Raw genomic sequence first — 17,068 nt, 5'->3', positions numbered from 1 at the left:
GTAACTTTTTGATTTAGTGGCTAAGCATTCGTACAATCTCGCTTATCGCCAATCACGGTTGGGTTTAGGTGTGTAGTTGGATGGGCTGTCCCGTTCTATGTTATAGCTATAGTTTATTTTTTACTGGTCTGTAATTGTATAGGGCTTCTCTAAGTTTATGGTGTAATTTGGAGAACTGATTAAAACTAGCATTTAAAGCATTTTGATTTGCTATTTTTGTTTTCCCTTTGGAAGTTAGATAAAGAAATGGACAAGATCAGATGTGGTGATTGTTTAAACTGGACTAAGTATAAACTACCTGTGAACTTGTCTGTGAACTTGAGAACTGTGAACTTGCGTCTGTGAACTTGAGAAACTGTGAAACTAATAAAAACTTTATTGTGAAGACATACAAATTTGCCAAATTATTGTCATGTTGTTAAATAATTCGGTCTGCATTTAATTTTTATGTTTGTCCAGCTCTATGTTGAGGCTGATGTTTGATTAACTGTGTTTACTTGGTTTGTATCAAGACAGTTTCTTTTTTTGTAGTTTTTGATGTAATTTAGATGACTGATATAAAATTAGGATGAGACATTAACTTTTCTTTGATTATTCTCTTATCGCACTCTGCAGTTAAACAATACTATTGACTATATCAGGGGAAAAGCATAATTAACTTACTATATCTAAAAACTAAATAAATTAAATAATGTTTGTGGATTTAAGGAATTTCTATGACATTAGTTTTACTTTTTACCTTTATTTTGTGTATACTGTATTGTTCTCTGTATAAATTATATGCAAAACTATAAAGATGAATAGCATGAATGTTATATTTACTATATTTTAGCGATAGTCACTGTTGAAACAGTTTATCAGACTATATTAGAGGAAGTGTATGCTTTAAGTTGACTAAATATAAATTAAATGGTGTTTGTGGACTTGCAAAACTTATTATGATATCGTTTGTTATTATTGTTGCTATTTTGTTTTGTATTTCCTCTTTATAGCTTGTATCTAAGTCTATAAAGATTATTTGCGTGGTTTTTATATTTGCTATGTTTTAGCGGTGAACACTATGTAGTAGAATGCGATGCATTACAGCTGTCAGGGCGCGAGATGTCGGTGTAACCCTAGAGTACGGCTCAGAACGTAAAATACAGGCAGTCCTGCCCATTGCATTTATTGTTTGTGTAGATCCTTCGTCGGTGGCTGTCGTGCGGCTGTATTTTCTCTACGCGATTTGTTTTTCGTCAGTAAATGCTGGATCTTAGAGCAACGGCGATGCTCGAAAGAGTCGACCGAGTGTAACAGAGGAATTATTGTAAAATCTTGTCTGTATTATCTTCATGATGGAACAAAGGAGATTGGCGCAATGGCTGAAGGAGCACGCGAAATTCCCTCTAATCGCCGCATTGCTTGTGTTTGTTTCGGTGGCGCGAGCGCAAATTCAATACTCCATCTCAGAGGAACAGAGGGAAGGAGCTGCTGTGGGAAATATTGGGAAGGATTTGGGAATTGATCCCAGAACCCTTAAAGAGCGAGGATTTCGCATCGTCTCAACCTCAGGCGAGTCAATGTTCATTGTGAACCAGAATGACGGAGTACTGTATGTGAACGGTAAGATAGACCGAGAGGAGGTCTGCGAGAGAAGCACGCCGTGTTTAATAAATGTGAAAATAGCATTAGAAAATCCTCTTGAAATACATTATGTGACTGTTGAGATTCTGGATGTGAACGATCACGCTCCGAGTTTTCCTAACCTCCAAATGCATTTAGAAATAGGTGAGTCTGCCCTGCCCGGTGCGAGATTTCAGCTTCAGGCTGCACGCGATTCTGATAGCGGCAGTAATTCTGTGCATCATTACAAACTCAGTCATAATGATAATTTCCGACTTGAAGTCAAAGATCGAGGGGAAGATGGTAAAATTCCTATTTTGATTTTACAAAAGGCTTTAGATCGAGAGCTCACTCGAAGAATAAATTTGCAGTTAACAGCTGTCGATGGAGGAAAGCCTGCAAAATCAGGGACAATGGAGATAACAATTAACGTGATAGATATAAATGATAACGTGCCCGTCTTTACCAAAGATGTTTATTCAGTCATGCTGAATGAAAATGCACCCATTGGTACAACTGTGATTCAGGTCAACGCTACAGATGTAGATGAGGGTTTAAACGGTGAGGTTGTTTATTCATTTGGACAAAGCGTTAATAGTAAAGTACGCAAGCTCTTTGACATTAACACAATAACTGGGGAAATAACTGTACAAGGACATTTGGATTATGAGGACAAAGACAGCTATGAGATTGATGTACAAGCGTCTGACAAAGGAACTGTTCCTCATACTACAGATAAGAGTATAATGATAAAAATTATTGATGTAAATGATAATGCACCTGAAATTGAGGTGACATCCTTTTCAAACTCCATTCCAGAGGACTCTAGACCTGGCACCACAGTGGCTTTAATTAGTGTCTCTGATTTAGACTCTGGACTTAATGGAAAAGTCTCTTGTTCTTTAGAAGATGACATGCCTTTCAAACTAATACCTTCTTCACAACATAGCACATACTCATTGGTTTCCACATCACCATTAGACAGGGAAACTAGATTTCAGTATGACATCACATTGGTTGCAAAAGATGCAGGACAGCCATCATTGTCATCTGTTAAAACAGTAACTGTTATAATATCAGATGTAAATGACAACAGTCCAGAGTTCTCTTCCTCTCCATATTCGTTTTATGTCACTGAAAATAATGTCCCAGGAAAATCTTTGTTTTCTGTGTCCGCCTCTGACAAAGACACTGGTGAAAATGCTATAGTCAGCTATCAAATATTAAGAGAGAGCAGCGAGGAAAACAAGTTTACATCTTTTATTAATATTAACTCTGAAAATGGAGAGATTTATGCGCTCAAGAGTTTCGACTTTGAAACTTCCAAAACATTTCAGTTCCACATACTCGCCACAGACTCTGGAAGTCCATCTCTGAGCAGTAACGTGACAGTGAACGTGTTTATTCTGGACCAGAACGACAACGTTCCAGTGATCTTATATCCAGTCAGCGCTAACGGTTCTGCTGAGGGTGTGGAAGAGATTCCCCGTAATGTGAACGCAGGTCATTTGGTGACTAAAGTCAGAGCCTATGACGCAGATATAGGATACAACGGCTGGTTATTATTCTCACTGCAGGAAGTTAGTGAGCACAGTCTCTTTGCTTTGGACCGCTATACAGGACAGATAAGGACCCTTCGCTCGTTCACAGAAACAGACGAGGCCCAGCATAAACTGGTCATACTGGTCAAAGACAATGGGAACGTTTCCCTCTCAGCAACAGCGACTGTGATTGTCAAAGTTGTGGAGCCCAAAGAGGCTTTTGCAGCTTCTGATGTTAAAAACGCAGAGAAAGACGAGGAGGAAAACAACGTGACATTTTATTTGATCATCACTTTGGGCTCGGTTTCGGTGCTTTTCGTCATCAGCATCATCGTGTTGATTGTAATGCAGTGCTCCAAATCTACAGACTATTCGTCCAAGTATTTACAGGACACAAATTATGACGGGACTCTGTGTCACAGCATCCAGTACAGATCTGGAGACAAACGCTACATGTTAGTTGGACCCAGAATGAGTATCGGCTCTACTATAGCACCAGGCAGTAATAGGAATACTCTAGTCATACCAGATCGCAGGAGGAGGGACTCTGGAGAGGTAAGCAAATGACTGAACAGTCTGTGTATTAGTTTTATGCCAGTGATGGGCAAACTCGGTCCTGGAGGGCGATGTCCCTGCACAGTTTTGCTCTACCTCTAATCAAACACACCTGCTTATAGGTTTCTGGTGATCTTGAAGACACTGATTAGCTTGTTCAGGTGTGTTTGACTAGTGTTGGAACAAAACTCTGCAGGGACACCGGCCCTCGAGGATCAAGTTTGCCCATCCCTGTTTTATGCTCACAATCTTGAGACAGATGTCAGTTGCTGTCCATGGTACTGAACATGCTCAAATTGTTGTTTCAAACCGTCTTTCCACTTTCACATCTTTTTATTATTTATATTGTTGCTATGATACAAATCAGGTAAATTATTAAAGTATAGTGTAATTAAATATCCAAATCTAAAACTGATGAAAAGCAAAAAAAAAACGGCAACTTGTGTTTTATTTTTATACTGCAGAGCATCTGAGATTTTGCAGCCTGGTTTGAACTTCTCCAAGTAGTTTTGCATGTTTGTGTTTGTTTGTATTGGATTAAAGTTACTGTGGCTGATCGTGAAATAATAATAAAAATAAATACATTTTCTTAGGACGTGATGAATAAGTAAGGTATAATTCTGATTGCACTTAATTTTGTGTCTGCGCAACGCTTTCTCACGGCAATTTGTAACTTTTTAATTTAGTGGCTAAGCATTCGTACTATCTCGCTTATCGCCAATCACGGTTGGGTTTAGGTGTGTAGTTGGATGGGCTGTCCCGTTCTATGTTATAGCTATAGTTTATTTTTTACTGGTCTGTAATTGGTTAGGGCTTCTCTAAGTTTATGGTGTGATTTGGAGAACTGATTAAAACTAGCATTTGAAGCATTTTGATTTGCTATTTTTGTTTTCCCTTTGGAAGTTAGATAAAGAAATGGACAAGATCAGATGTGGTGATTGTTTAAACTGGACTAAGTATAAACTACCTGTGAACTTGAGAAACTGTGAAACTAATAAAAACTTTATTGTGAAGACATACAAATTTGCCAAGTTATTATCATGTTATTAATTAATTCGGTCTGCATTTAATTTTTATGTTTGTCCAGCTCTATGTTGAGGCTGATGTTTGATTAACTGTGTTTACTTGGTTTGTATCAAGACAGTTTTTTTTTTGTAGTTTTTGATGTAATTTAGATGACTGATATAAAATTAGGATGAGACATTAACTTTTCTTTGATTATTCTCTTATCGCCCTCTGCAGTTAAACAATACTATTGACTATATCAGGGGAAAAGCATAATTAACTTACTATATCTAAAAACTAAATAAATTAAATAATTTTTGTGGATTTAAGGAATTTCTATGACATTAGTTTTACTTTTTACCTTTATTTTGTGTATACTGTATTGTTCTCTGTATAAAATATATGCAAAACTATAAAGATGAATAGCATGAATCTTATATTTACTATATTTTAGCGATAGTCACTGTTGAAACAGTTTATCAGACTATATTAGAGGAAGTGTATGCTTTAAGTTGACTAAACATAAATTAAACGGTGTTTGTGGACTTGCAAAACTTATAATGATATCGTTTGTTATTATTGTTGCTATTTTGTTTTGTATTTCCTCTTTATAGCTTGTATCTAAGTATATAAAGATTATTTGCGTGGTTTTTATATTTGCTATGTTTTAGCGGTGATCACTGTGCAGTAAAATGTGATGCATTACAGATGTCAGGGCGCGAGATGTCGGTGTAACCCTAGAGTACGGCTCAGGACGTAAAATACAGGCAGTCCTGCCCTTTGCATTTATTGTTTGTGTAGATCCTTCGTCGGTGGCTGTCGTGCGGCTGTATTTTCTCTACGCGATTTGTTTTTCGTCAGTAAATGCTGGATCTTAGAGCAACGGCGATGCTCGAAAGAGTCGACCGAGTGTAACAGAGGAATTATTGTAAAATCTTGTCTGTATTATCTTCATGATGGAACAAAGGAGATTGGCGCAATGGCTGAAGGAGCACGCGAAATTCCCTCTAATCGCCGCATTGCTTGTGTTTGTTTCGGTGGCGCGAGCGCAAATTCAATACTCCATCTCAGAGGAACAGAGGGAAGGAGCTGCTGTGGGAAATATTGGGAAGGATTTGGGAATTGATCCCAGAACCCTTAAAGAGCGAGGATTTCGCATCGTCTCAACCTCAGGCGAGTCAATGTTCATTGTGAACCAGAATGACGGAGTACTGTATGTGAACGGTAAGATAGACCGAGAGGAGGTCTGCGAGAGAAGCACGCCGTGTTTAATAAATGTGAAAATAGCATTAGAAAATCCTCTTGAAATACATTATGTGACTGTTGAGATTTTAGATGTGAACGATCACGCTCCGAGTTTTCCTGAGAGCGAGATGCATTTAGAGATTGTGGAGTCTGCCCTGCCCGGTACACGATTTCAGCTCGAAGCTGCGGGTGATTCTGATAGCGGCAGTAATTCAGTGCATCATTACAAACTCAGTCATAATGATAATTTCCGACTTGAAGTGAAAGATCGAGGGGAAGATGGTAAAATTCCTATTTTGATTTTACAAAAGGCTTTAGACCGAGAGCTCACTCGAAGCATTAGTTTGCAGTTAACAGCTGTCGATGGAGGAAAGCCTGCAAAATCAGGGACAATGGAGATAATGATTAATGTATTAGATATAAATGATAACTTACCAGTGTTTACAAAAGATGTTTATTCAGTCATGCTGAGTGAAAATGCGCCTATTGGTACAACTGTGATTCAGGTCAACGCTACAGATGTAGATGAAGGCCCAAATGGCGAGATAGTTTATTCATTTGGGAAAAGTGTTAGCAGTAAAGTACGCAAGCTCTTTGACATCAACACCATCACTGGTGAAATAACTGTTAAGGAAGAGTTAGATTATGAGGGAAAAGACAGTTATGAGATTGATATACAAGCATCAGACAAAGGCTTATATCCTCTGGTTACAGATAAAAGTGTGACCATAAAGATAGTCGATGTAAATGATAATGCACCTGAAATTGAGGTGACATCATTATCCAACTCCATTCCAGAGGACTCTAGACCTGGCACTACAGTGGCTTTAATTAGTGTCTCTGATTTAGACTCTGGACTCAATGGCAAAGTGTCCTGCTCTTTAGACGATGACATGCCTTTCAAACTAATACCTTCTTCACAACATAGCACATACTCATTAGTTTCCACATCACCATTAGACAGGGAAACTAGATTTCAGTATGACATCACATTGGTTGCAAAAGATGCAGGACAGCCATCATTATCATCTGTTAAAACAGTAACTGTTATAATATCAGATGTAAATGACAACAGTCCAGAGTTCTCTTCTTCTCCTTATGCATTTTATGTGATGGAGAATAATGCTCCAGGCAAATCTTTATTTTCTGTGTCCGCCTCTGACAAAGACACTGGTGAAAACAGCGCTGTCAGCTATCAGATATGGAGAGATGGTGGTGCAGAAAACAAATTTACATCTTTCATAAATATTAACTCTGAAAATGGGGAGATTTATGCGCTCAAGAGTTTCGACTTTGAAACTTCCAAAACGTTTCAGTTCCACATACTCGCCACAGACTCTGGAAGTCCATCTCTGAGCAGTAACGTGACAGTGAACGTGTTTATTCTGGACCAGAACGACAACGTTCCAGTGATCTTATATCCAGTCAGCGCTAACGGTTCTGCTGAGGGTGTGGAAGAGATTCCCCGTAATGTGAACGCAGGTCATTTGGTGACTAAAGTCAGAGCCTATGACGCAGATATAGGATACAACGGCTGGTTATTATTCTCACTGCAGGAAGTTAGTGAGCACAGTCTCTTTGCTTTGGACCGCTATACAGGACAGATAAGGACCCTTCGCTCATTCACAGAAACAGACGAGGCCCAGCATAAACTGGTCATACTGGTCAAAGACAATGGGAACGTTTCCCTCTCAGCAACAGCGACTGTGATTGTCAAAGTTGTGGAGCCCAAAGAGGCTTTTGCAGCTTCTGATGTTAAAAACGCAGAGAAAGACGAGGAGGAAAACAACGTGACATTTTATTTGATCATCACTTTGGGCTCGGTTTCGGTGCTTTTCGTCATCAGCATCATCGTGTTGATTGTAATGCAGTGCTCCAAATCTACAGACTATTCGTCCAAGTATTTACAGGACACAAATTATGACGGGACTCTGTGTCACAGCATCCAGTACAGATCTGGAGACAAACGCTACATGTTAGTTGGACCCAGAATGAGTATCGGCTCGACTATAGCACCAGGCAGTAATAGGAATACTCTAGTCATACCAGATCGCAGGAGGAGAGACTCTGGAGAGGTAAGCAAATGACTGAACAGTCTGTGTATTAGTTTTATGCCAGTGATGGGCAAACTCGGTCCTGGAGGGCAGGTGTCCCTGCACAGTTTTGCTCCAACTCTAATCAAACCCACCTGCTTATAGGTTTCTGGTGATCTTGAAGACACTGATTAGCTTGTTCAGGTGTTTTTGACTAGTGTTGGAACAAAACTCTGCAAGGACATCGGCCCTCGAGGATCAAGTTTGCCCATCCCTGTTTTATGCTCACAATCTTGAGACAGATGTAAGTTGCTGTCCATGGTACTGAACATGCTCAAATTGTTGTTTCAAACCGTCTTTCCACTTTCACATCTTTTTATTATTTATATTGTTGCTATGATACAAATCAGATAAATTATTAAAGTATAGTTTAATTAAATATCCAAATCTAAAACTGATGAAAAGCAAAAATAAAGCAACTTGTGATTTATTTTTATACTGCAGAGCATCTGAGATTTTGCAGCCTGGTTTGAACTTCTCCAATTAGTTTTGCATGTTTGTGTTTGTTTGTATTTGATTAAAGTTTCTGTGGCTGATCGTGAAATAATAATAAAAATAGATAAATTTTTTAGGACCTGATGATTAAGTAAGGTATAATTCTGATTGCACTTAATTTTGTGTCTGCGCAACGCTTTCTCACGGCAATTTGTAACTTTTTGATTTAGTGGCTAAGCATTCGTACAATCTCGCTTATCGCCAATCACGGTTGGGTTTAGGTGTGTAGTTGGATGGGCTGTCCCGTTCTATGTTATAGCTATAGTTTATTTTTTACTGGTCTGTAATTGGTTAGGGCTTCTCTAAGTTTATGGTGTAATTTGGAGAACTAATTAAAACTAGCATTTGAAGCATTTTGATTTGCTATTTTTGTTTTCCCTTTGGAAGTTAGATAAAGAAATGGACAAGATCAGATGTGGTGATTGTTTAAACTGGACTAAGTGTAAACTAACAGCGTCTGTGAACTTGAGAAACTGTGAAACTAATAAAAACTTTATTGTGAAGACATACAAATTTGCCAAGTTATTATCATGTTGTTAAATAATTCGGTCTGCATTTAATTTTTATGTTTGTCCAGCTCTATGTTGAGGCTGATGTTTGATTAACTGTGTTTACTTGGTTTGTATCAAGACAGTTTTTTTTTTGTAGTTTTTGATGTAATTTAGATGACTGATATAAAATTAGGATGAGACATTAACTTTTCTTTGATTATTCTCTTATCGCACTCTGCAGTTAAACAATACTATTGACTATATCAGGGGAAAAGCATAATTAACTTACTATATCTAAAAACTAAATAAATTAAATAATTTTTGTGGATTTAAGGAATTTCTATGACATTAGTTTTACTTTTTACCTTTATTTTGTGTATACTGTATTGTTCTCTGTATAAAATATATGCAAAACTATAAGGATGAATAGCATGAATCTTATATTTACTATATTTTAGCGATAGTCACTGTTGAAACAGTTTATCAGACTATATTAGAGTAAGTGTATGCTTTAAGTTGACTAAACATAAATTAAACGGTGTTTGTGGACTTGCAAAACTTATAATGATATCGTTTGTTATTATTGTTGCTATTTTGTTTTGTATTTCCTCTTTATAGCTTGTATCTAAGTATATAAAGATTATTTGCGTGGTTTTTATATTTGCTATGTTTTAGCGGTGATCACTGTGCAGTAAAATGTGATGCATTACAGATGTCAGGGCGCGAGATGTCGGTGTAACCCTAGAGTACGGCTCAGGACGTAAAATACAGGCAGTCCTCCCCTTTGCATTTATTGTTTGTGTGGATCCCTCGTCAGAGGCTGTCGTGCGGCTATATTTTCTCTGCGCGATTTGTTTTTCGTCAGTAAATGCTGGATCTTAGAGCAACGGCGATGCTGGACAGAGTCGACCGAGTGTAACAGAGGAATTATTGTGAAATCTTGTCTGTATTATCTTCATGATGGAACAAAGGAGATTGGCGCAATGGCTGAAGGAGCACGCGAAATTCCCTCTAATCGCCGCATTGCTTGTGTTTGTTTCGGTGGCGCGAGCGCAAATTCAATACTCCATCTCAGAGGAACAGAGGGAAGGAGCTGCTGTGGGAAATATTGGGAAGGATTTGGGTATTGATCCCAGAACCCTTAAAGAGCGAGGATTTCGCATCGTCTCAACCTCAGGCGAGTCAATGTTCATTGTGAACCAGAATGACGGAGTACTGTATGTGAACGGTAAGATAGACCGAGAGGAGGTCTGCGAGAGAAGCACGCCGTGTTTAATAAATGTGAAAATAGCATTAGAAAATCCTCTTGAAATACATTATGTGACTGTTGAGATTCTGGATGTGAACGATCACGCTCCGAGTTTTCCTGAGAGCGAGATGCATTTAGAAATAGGGGAATCTGCCCTGCCCGGTGCGAGATTTCAGCTTCAGGCTGCACGCGATTCTGATAGCGGCAGTAATTCTGTGCATCATTACAAACTCAGTCATAATGATAATTTCCGACTTGAAGTCAAAGATCGAGGGGAAGATGGTAAAATTCCTATTTTAATTTTACAAAAGGCTTTAGACCGAGAGGTTATTCGAAACTTTGATTTGCAATTGATTGCAGTAGATGGCGGAAAACCTGCCAAATCAGGCACAATGACCATAACGATTAGTGTTTTGGATATAAATGATAATTTCCCAGTGTTTACAAAAGACGCATACTCGGTCATGCTGAGTGAAAATGCGCCTATCGGTACTACTGTGATTCGGGTCAACGCTACAGACTCAGATGAGGGCCCGAACGGCGAGATAGTTTATTCATTTGGAAAAAGTGTTAGTAGTAAAGTGCAAAAGTTGTTTAATATTGACACCATCACTGGGGAAATAACTGTAAAAGGACTATTAGATTATGAGGACAAAGACAGATATGAAATTGATATACAAGCATCAGACAAGGGATTAATCCCCCTGATTACAGATAAAACTGTGACCATAAAGATAGTCGATGTGAATGATAATGCACCTGAAATTGAGGTGACATCCTTATCCAACTCCATTCCAGAGGACTCTAGACCTGGCACTACAGTGGCTTTAATTAGTGTCTCTGATTTAGACTCTGGACTTAATGGCAAAGTCTCCTGCTCTTTAGACGATGACATGCCTTTCAAATTAATACCTTCTTCTCAACATAGCACATACTCATTAGTTTCCACATCACCATTAGACAGGGAAACTAGATTTCAGTATGACATAACACTGGTTGCAAAAGATGCAGGACAACCGTCATTGTCATCTGTTAAAACAGTAACTGTTATAATATCAGATGTAAATGACAACAGTCCAGAGTTCTCTTCTTCTCCATATGCATTTTATGTGATGGAGAATAATGCTCCAGGCAAATCTTTATTCTCTGTGTCCGCCTCTGACAAAGACACTGGTGAAAACAGTGCTGTCAGCTATCAGATATGGAGAGATGGTGGTGCAGAAAACAAGTTTACATCTTTCATTAATATTAACTCTGAAAATGGAGAGATTTATGCGCTCAAGAGTTTTGACTTTGAAACTTCCAAAACATTTCAGTTTCACATACTCGCCACAGACTCTGGAAGTCCATCTCTGAGCAGTAACGTGACAGTGAACGTGTTTATTCTGGACCAGAACGACAACGTTCCAGTGATCTTATATCCAGTCAGCGCTAACGGTTCTGCTGAGGGTGTGGAAGAGATTCCCCGTAATGTGAACGCAGGTCATTTGGTGACTAAAGTCAGAGCCTATGACGCAGATATAGGATACAACGGCTGGTTATTATTCTCACTGCAGGAAGTTAGTGAGCACAGTCTCTTTGCTTTGGACCGCTATACAGGACAGATAAGGACCCTTCGCTCATTCACAGAAACAGACGAGGCCCAGCATAAACTGGTCATACTGGTCAAAGACAATGGGAACGTTTCCCTCTCAGCAACAGCGACTGTGATTGTCAAAGTTGTGGAGCCCAAAGAGGCTTTTGCAGCTTTTGATGTTAAAAACGCAGAGAAAGACGAGGAGGAAAACAACGTGACATTTTATTTGATCATCACTTTGGGCTCGGTTTCGGTGCTTTTCGTCATCAGCATCATCGTGTTGATTGTAATGCAGTGCTCCAAATCTACAGACTATTCGTCCAAGTATTTACAGGACACAAATTATGACGGGACTCTGTGTCACAGCATCCAGTACAGATCTGGAGACAAACGCTACATGTTAGTTGGACCTAGAATGAGTATCGGCTCTACTATAGCACCAGGCAGTAATAGGAATACTCTAGTCATACCAGATCGCAGGAGGAGAGACTCTGGAGAGGTAAGAGATGTGATTACTCAATAAAACAATACTTTATCTCGCTTAGCGTCAAATAGTATTTTTTTTTCAAGTAGGCTATTATTAAAATATTTGTTACATTATATTTTCTAACTGATGAAAACACTCTTTACGCATTGCTCTTTGGCATTTACAAAGCTTTGAGTGGTTCATATTTGCTGTCCATGGTGCTGAAATGTTTCACTTCTAAACTCTCAGAAATAAAGGTGTGTGAGCTGTCACTGTGGTGGTACCTTTTTAAAAGGTGCACATTTGTACTTGAAGGGTCCATATTTGTACATCAAAAGTATAAATTAATACCTACAAATTTTAACAGGAAGACTTTTGTACTTTTTAGGTACTAATATGTACCCTTGAGGTGTTAATATGGATCTTTTAGGTACAAATGTGTACCTTTTGAGAAGGTACCACCCAAGTGACAGCTAATAAACCTTTATTTTTGAGAGTGTATAGTGACTATTTTTGCATTATAGTTAGTGGAATTACTCACTTTTTTCTTATGAAACTTTGGCTAAGAATATTGAAGAAGCTCCGTAACACCACCAAAGATCTTTTGACTGCAGAAACACAAAAAAAAATGTGTGTATCACTTCTGTTTAGGAGAGAATTAGGGAGAGCAGTTTGAAACTTCATGATCTATATATGTGTGTTCTTTTGGGCTCTGTTCGGATTGTGCTCTGCATTGTCATGATCATGACAGTCATGATCCTTTTTTTTTTTGTATAATATTGCCTGCAGGGTGTCTGATGCACTATTTTATTTTATTTTTTAAATAGACCACACATCCATAGAGTGTATTGGTTTGCAATGGTAATATATTTAGGTATTGTTGCAGGATTCTAGTTGCAAACCTAAAGTGATAGTGTGCTAAGGTGTTTGTGTCTTGTCTGTCTTGTCTTGTTAAAAACTCTTATGAGTGTTGCTGATGTTCATACTATTTGTAGTTAGAGTGTGTTTTAAAGGCATGTTGTCTGATTTTAATAGTGGACTTGGCTGCTGGATCTTTCTTCAGAATCCACAACTTTCTCTTTCTTTTTTTACTTACTGGTTTTATCTATTTATTAACAATTTGTCACATTTAATTAGAAAATAAATGAATGACTAATTTAACATATATTGGTCACACTTTATTTTGATGATCCGTTTGTTGAATTTAAGTTACATTGCATCCACATGCCAACTAATTCTCATTAGATTATGAGTAGACTGTTAGGTTGGGGTTGGGGTTAGCGTAGGTTGACATGCACTTGCAAGGTTTCTTATAGTCAGTTACATGTCTGTTGAAGCAGCAGTATCAGCAGATATTAAGCAGACAGTCTACTAATACTCAAATAGACCATCAGAATAAAGTGTTACCAATGTAATTAGTATGGATTAGTTATTTAGGAGTTCATGCACTCTAAAATTGTGGGGTTATTTTAACCTAGCCAAATGATGAAATATGGACAAAACAAACCACTGGATTAAAGATAGGCTATACATTTAATCCAAAAGTGTAACCCACAAGTTGGTTTTGTCCACATTTTTACCAATTTTAGGTTAAAATAACAAAACTATTTGGACTCAAAAATAATAAAACCATACAAACTATTTTTTTATTAATATCTTTTCAGCTAAAAACTATAAAACTTTCATTAAAATCTATATTTTTAATCAGTCATTCATTGAATTAGTCCTTCATATACGTACACACTTTTGTTTATAATAACTCAGCAGTTTTCAGACAGATAAAACGAGTTAAAGCTGACAACATTGACATTTTTGGATGTTGCAATGCAGCTGATGCTTTAGAGCGCGAGATGTCAGTGTAAACCTAGAGAAAGATGCATGACGTCAAGCAGTTGCTCATGGCTTTTGTGTGTTCCGCCCTCTCGGTTCATCCGTGCTTTCTCATATTCACCGCCGGTGCTGTTTGATTTGTCTGTATAGTCCCGCGACTTACATTGTCTGATTTGTTTTCCGTTTAAATGTGAGCAACGATGGACCATATGTCATAGAATAACCACGTAATTACGCTGGAAGGTTTGTGTAATACCAGGGAAACATGGAACAAAGGCGACGCTTTCGTCGGATGGAGCTGAATGCTAAACTCGCTTTCATTGCGGTATCGCTGCTGTTCGGCAGAGCAGTTTGGGCACAAATACGCTACTCTATATCAGAGGAACAAAAGGACGGAGCTGCTGTTGGAAATATCGCGAAGGATTTGGGAATTGATCACAGAACACTGAAGGATCGGGGATTTCGCATCGTGTCGACCTCAGGCGAGTCTATGTTTAGTGTACATCAGAATGACGGTGTCTTGTATGTTAACGGGAAGATAGACAGAGAGGAGGTCTGCGAGAGGAGCACTCCATGTTTAATTAATCTAAAAATTGCTTTACAAAACCCACTAGAGATCCACTATGTTACTGTGGAGATATTGGATGTGAACGATCACAGTCCGCGATTTCCAGAGGACGAGAAGCGGCTGGAAATCTGGGAGTCTGCTATGCCGGGCGCGCGATATCCGCTACAGGCAGCGCGCGATCCCGATAGCGGAGCTAATTCTATTCAGACATACAAACTCAGCCAGAACGAGCATTTTCGCCTTGAAATAAAAGACCGAGAAGATGGTAAAATCCCTATTTTAATTTTGCACAAACCACTTGACCGAGAAGTGATGAAACACATTAAACTAATATTAACAGCTTCCGATGGGGGTAGACCTCCTAAATCTGGCTCAGTAGAAATATTGATTGATGTACTGGATATAAACGATAACGTGCCCGTATTCACAAAAGAAACGTATACAGTCACGCTGAATGAAAACGCTCCGGTGGGCACAACTGTTGTGCAGGTTAATGCAACTGATTCAGACGAGGGACAAAACGGACAGGTAGTTTATGCATTAGGGAATAATGTTAATGACAACTTGCGGAAACTTTTTGAAGTTAATTCGATTACTGGAGAAATTATTGTGACTGGTTTTTTAGATTATGAAATCAAAGATATATGTGAGATTGATATCCAGGCATCAGACAAAGGAATAGTTCCACTTGCGACAGATAAAAGTGTAATAATAAAAATCGTCGATGTAAATGATAATGCGCCTGAAATAGAGGTGACATCATTTTCAAGTGATATTCCAGAGGACTCCAGACCTGGCACTACTGTGGCTTTAATTAGTGTCACTGATTTAGACTCTGGACTAAATGGTAAAATCTCCTGCTCAATATCCGATGATATTCCTTTTAAACTAATGTCTTCATCACAAGATAATATTTATTCTTTAGTTACATCTGGATTACTTGACAGGGAAACTAAATTTCAGTATGACATCACATTAGTCACAAAAGATTTGGGACAGCCATCATTATCATCTGTTAAAACTATAACTGTTCTGATTTCTGATGTTAATGATAACAGTCCGGAATTCACGATTTCTCCTTATGCATTTTATGTGATGGAGAATAATGCTCCAGGCAAATCTTTATTCTCTGTGTCCGCCTCTGACAAAGACACCGGTGAAAACAGTGCTGTCAGCTATCAGATATGGAGAGATGGTGGTGCAGAAAACAAATTTACATCTTTCATCAATATTAACTCTGAAAATGGGGAGATTTATGCGCTCAAGAGTTTTGACTTTGAAACTTCCAAAACGTTTCAGTTCCACATACTCGCCACAGACTCTGGAAGTCCATCTCTGAGCAGTAACGTGACAGTGAACGTGTTTATTCTGGACCAGAACGACAACGTTCCAGTGATCTTATATCCAGTCAGCGCTAACGGTTCTGCTGAGGGTGTGGAAGAGATTCCCCGTAATGTGAACGCAGGTCATTTGGTGACTAAAGTCAGAGCCTATGACGCAGATATAGGATACAACGGCTGGTTATTATTCTCACTGCAGGAAGTTAGTGAGCACAGTCTCTTTGCTTTGGACCGCTATACAGGACAGATAAGGACCCTTCGCTCATTCACAGAAACAGACGAGGCCCAGCATAAACTGGTCATACTGGTCAAAGACAATGGGAACGTTTCCCTCTCAGCAACAGCGACTGTGATTGTCAAAGTTGTGGAGCCCAAAGAGGCTTTTGCAGCTTCTGATGTTAAAAACGCAGTGAAAGACGAGGAGGAAAACAACGTGACATTTTATTTGATCATCACTTTGGGCTCGGTTTCGGTGCTTTTCGTCATCAGCATCATCGTGTTGATTGTAATGCAGTGCTCCAAATCTACAGAATATTCGTCCAAGTGTTTACAGGACACAAATTATGACGGGACTCTGTGTCACAGCATCCAGTACAGATCTGGAGACAAACGCTACATGTTAGTTGGGCCCAGAATGAGTATCGGCTCGACTATAGCACCAGGCAGTAATAGGAATACTCTAGTCATACCTGATCGCAGGAGGAGAGATTCTGGAGAGGTAAGAAACAAAATAGATATTTGCTATAAGTTGTATTCATGGTCAATATTTTTATACTTTTATTATTTCTTATCTGCTGAGCGCATTCATTTAACCTCGTAACATGTTGACAATAACTATTGCAGTATTGCAGCTGAGCTGAGTGAATGTGTAGTTACACTTGCCTGTAAATTCTTTCTTTACTTATTTCTTTCTTTCTATATATATATATTTAAATCGGATGACTGTAAACAAGCTATGTATCCAAATACAGCGAATGTGTCGCTGTCCTTAGTGCTGAATTCGTGATGCTGC

General features: G+C 38.6%; 20 protein-coding genes across 20 annotated transcripts in view; all 20 read left to right on the top strand.

Annotated features, from left to right (window-relative positions):
- The window catches only part of pcdh2a1 (protocadherin 2 alpha 1), a 264,980-nt gene that overhangs the window by 78,707 nt on the left and 169,205 nt on the right, over window positions 1-17,068 (top strand). The window lies entirely within an intron of this gene.
- The window catches only part of pcdh2a2 (protocadherin 2 alpha 2), a 259,967-nt gene that overhangs the window by 73,694 nt on the left and 169,205 nt on the right, over window positions 1-17,068 (top strand). The gene's annotated exons all lie outside the window — the stretch shown is intronic.
- Window positions 1-17,068, top strand: part of pcdh2a3 (protocadherin 2 alpha 3) — a 256,777-nt gene that overhangs the window by 70,504 nt on the left and 169,205 nt on the right. The gene's annotated exons all lie outside the window — the stretch shown is intronic.
- pcdh2a4 (protocadherin 2 alpha 4) overlaps window positions 1-17,068 on the top strand; it is a 250,948-nt gene that overhangs the window by 64,675 nt on the left and 169,205 nt on the right.
- Window positions 1-17,068, top strand: part of pcdh2a5 (protocadherin 2 alpha 5) — a 250,948-nt gene that overhangs the window by 64,675 nt on the left and 169,205 nt on the right. The window lies entirely within an intron of this gene.
- The window catches only part of pcdh2a7 (protocadherin 2 alpha 7), a 244,558-nt gene that overhangs the window by 58,285 nt on the left and 169,205 nt on the right, over window positions 1-17,068 (top strand). The gene's annotated exons all lie outside the window — the stretch shown is intronic.
- The window catches only part of pcdh2a8 (protocadherin 2 alpha 8), a 241,085-nt gene that overhangs the window by 54,812 nt on the left and 169,205 nt on the right, over window positions 1-17,068 (top strand). The window lies entirely within an intron of this gene.
- The window catches only part of pcdh2a9 (protocadherin 2 alpha 9), a 220,067-nt gene that overhangs the window by 33,794 nt on the left and 169,205 nt on the right, over window positions 1-17,068 (top strand). The gene's annotated exons all lie outside the window — the stretch shown is intronic.
- The window catches only part of pcdh2a10 (protocadherin 2 alpha 10), a 214,655-nt gene that overhangs the window by 28,382 nt on the left and 169,205 nt on the right, over window positions 1-17,068 (top strand). The window lies entirely within an intron of this gene.
- pcdh2a11 (protocadherin 2 alpha 11) overlaps window positions 1-17,068 on the top strand; it is a 210,743-nt gene that overhangs the window by 24,470 nt on the left and 169,205 nt on the right. The window lies entirely within an intron of this gene.
- The window catches only part of pcdh2a12 (protocadherin 2 alpha 12), a 207,558-nt gene that overhangs the window by 21,285 nt on the left and 169,205 nt on the right, over window positions 1-17,068 (top strand). The gene's annotated exons all lie outside the window — the stretch shown is intronic.
- pcdh2a13 (protocadherin 2 alpha 13) overlaps window positions 1-17,068 on the top strand; it is a 204,351-nt gene that overhangs the window by 18,078 nt on the left and 169,205 nt on the right. The window lies entirely within an intron of this gene.
- The window catches only part of pcdh2a14 (protocadherin 2 alpha 14), a 201,300-nt gene that overhangs the window by 15,027 nt on the left and 169,205 nt on the right, over window positions 1-17,068 (top strand). The window lies entirely within an intron of this gene.
- pcdh2a15 (protocadherin 2 alpha 15) overlaps window positions 1-17,068 on the top strand; it is a 198,016-nt gene that overhangs the window by 11,743 nt on the left and 169,205 nt on the right. The window lies entirely within an intron of this gene.
- The window catches only part of pcdh2a16 (protocadherin 2 alpha 16), a 192,768-nt gene that overhangs the window by 6,495 nt on the left and 169,205 nt on the right, over window positions 1-17,068 (top strand). The window lies entirely within an intron of this gene.
- Window positions 1-17,068, top strand: part of pcdh2a17 (protocadherin 2 alpha 17) — a 189,288-nt gene that overhangs the window by 3,015 nt on the left and 169,205 nt on the right. The gene's annotated exons all lie outside the window — the stretch shown is intronic.
- pcdh2a18 (protocadherin 2 alpha 18) overlaps window positions 1,332-17,068 on the top strand; it is a 184,942-nt gene continuing 169,205 nt past the window's right edge. Inside the window, exon 1 of the mRNA NM_001024157.2 lies at window positions 1,332-3,698. Coding sequence (NP_001019328.2) covers window positions 1,332-3,698 — 2,367 coding nt within the window. The remainder of the gene's footprint in view (window positions 3,699-17,068) is intronic.
- Window positions 5,657-17,068, top strand: part of pcdh2a19 (protocadherin 2 alpha 19) — a 180,617-nt gene continuing 169,205 nt past the window's right edge. The window contains exon 1 of the mRNA NM_001024158.2: window positions 5,657-8,023. Coding sequence (NP_001019329.2) covers window positions 5,657-8,023 — 2,367 coding nt within the window. The remainder of the gene's footprint in view (window positions 8,024-17,068) is intronic.
- The window catches only part of pcdh2a20 (protocadherin 2 alpha 20), a 176,289-nt gene continuing 169,205 nt past the window's right edge, over window positions 9,985-17,068 (top strand). Inside the window, exon 1 of the mRNA NM_001024159.2 lies at window positions 9,985-12,351. Within this exon, the coding sequence (NP_001019330.2) occupies window positions 9,985-12,351 (2,367 nt within the window). The remainder of the gene's footprint in view (window positions 12,352-17,068) is intronic.
- The window catches only part of pcdh2a21 (protocadherin 2 alpha 21), a 171,860-nt gene continuing 169,205 nt past the window's right edge, over window positions 14,414-17,068 (top strand). The window contains exon 1 of the mRNA NM_001024160.2: window positions 14,414-16,774. Within this exon, the coding sequence (NP_001019331.2) occupies window positions 14,414-16,774 (2,361 nt within the window). The remainder of the gene's footprint in view (window positions 16,775-17,068) is intronic.

The sequence above is a fragment of the Danio rerio genome, chromosome 14 (genome assembly GCF_052040795.2).
Source record: "Danio rerio strain M-AB ecotype USA chromosome 14, GRCz13ab, whole genome shotgun sequence".
NCBI classification, from domain to species: domain Eukaryota; kingdom Metazoa; phylum Chordata; class Actinopteri; order Cypriniformes; family Danionidae; genus Danio; species Danio rerio.
Note: the sequence above shows the minus strand (reverse complement) of the source record. Positions and strands in the feature narration are given on the sequence as shown.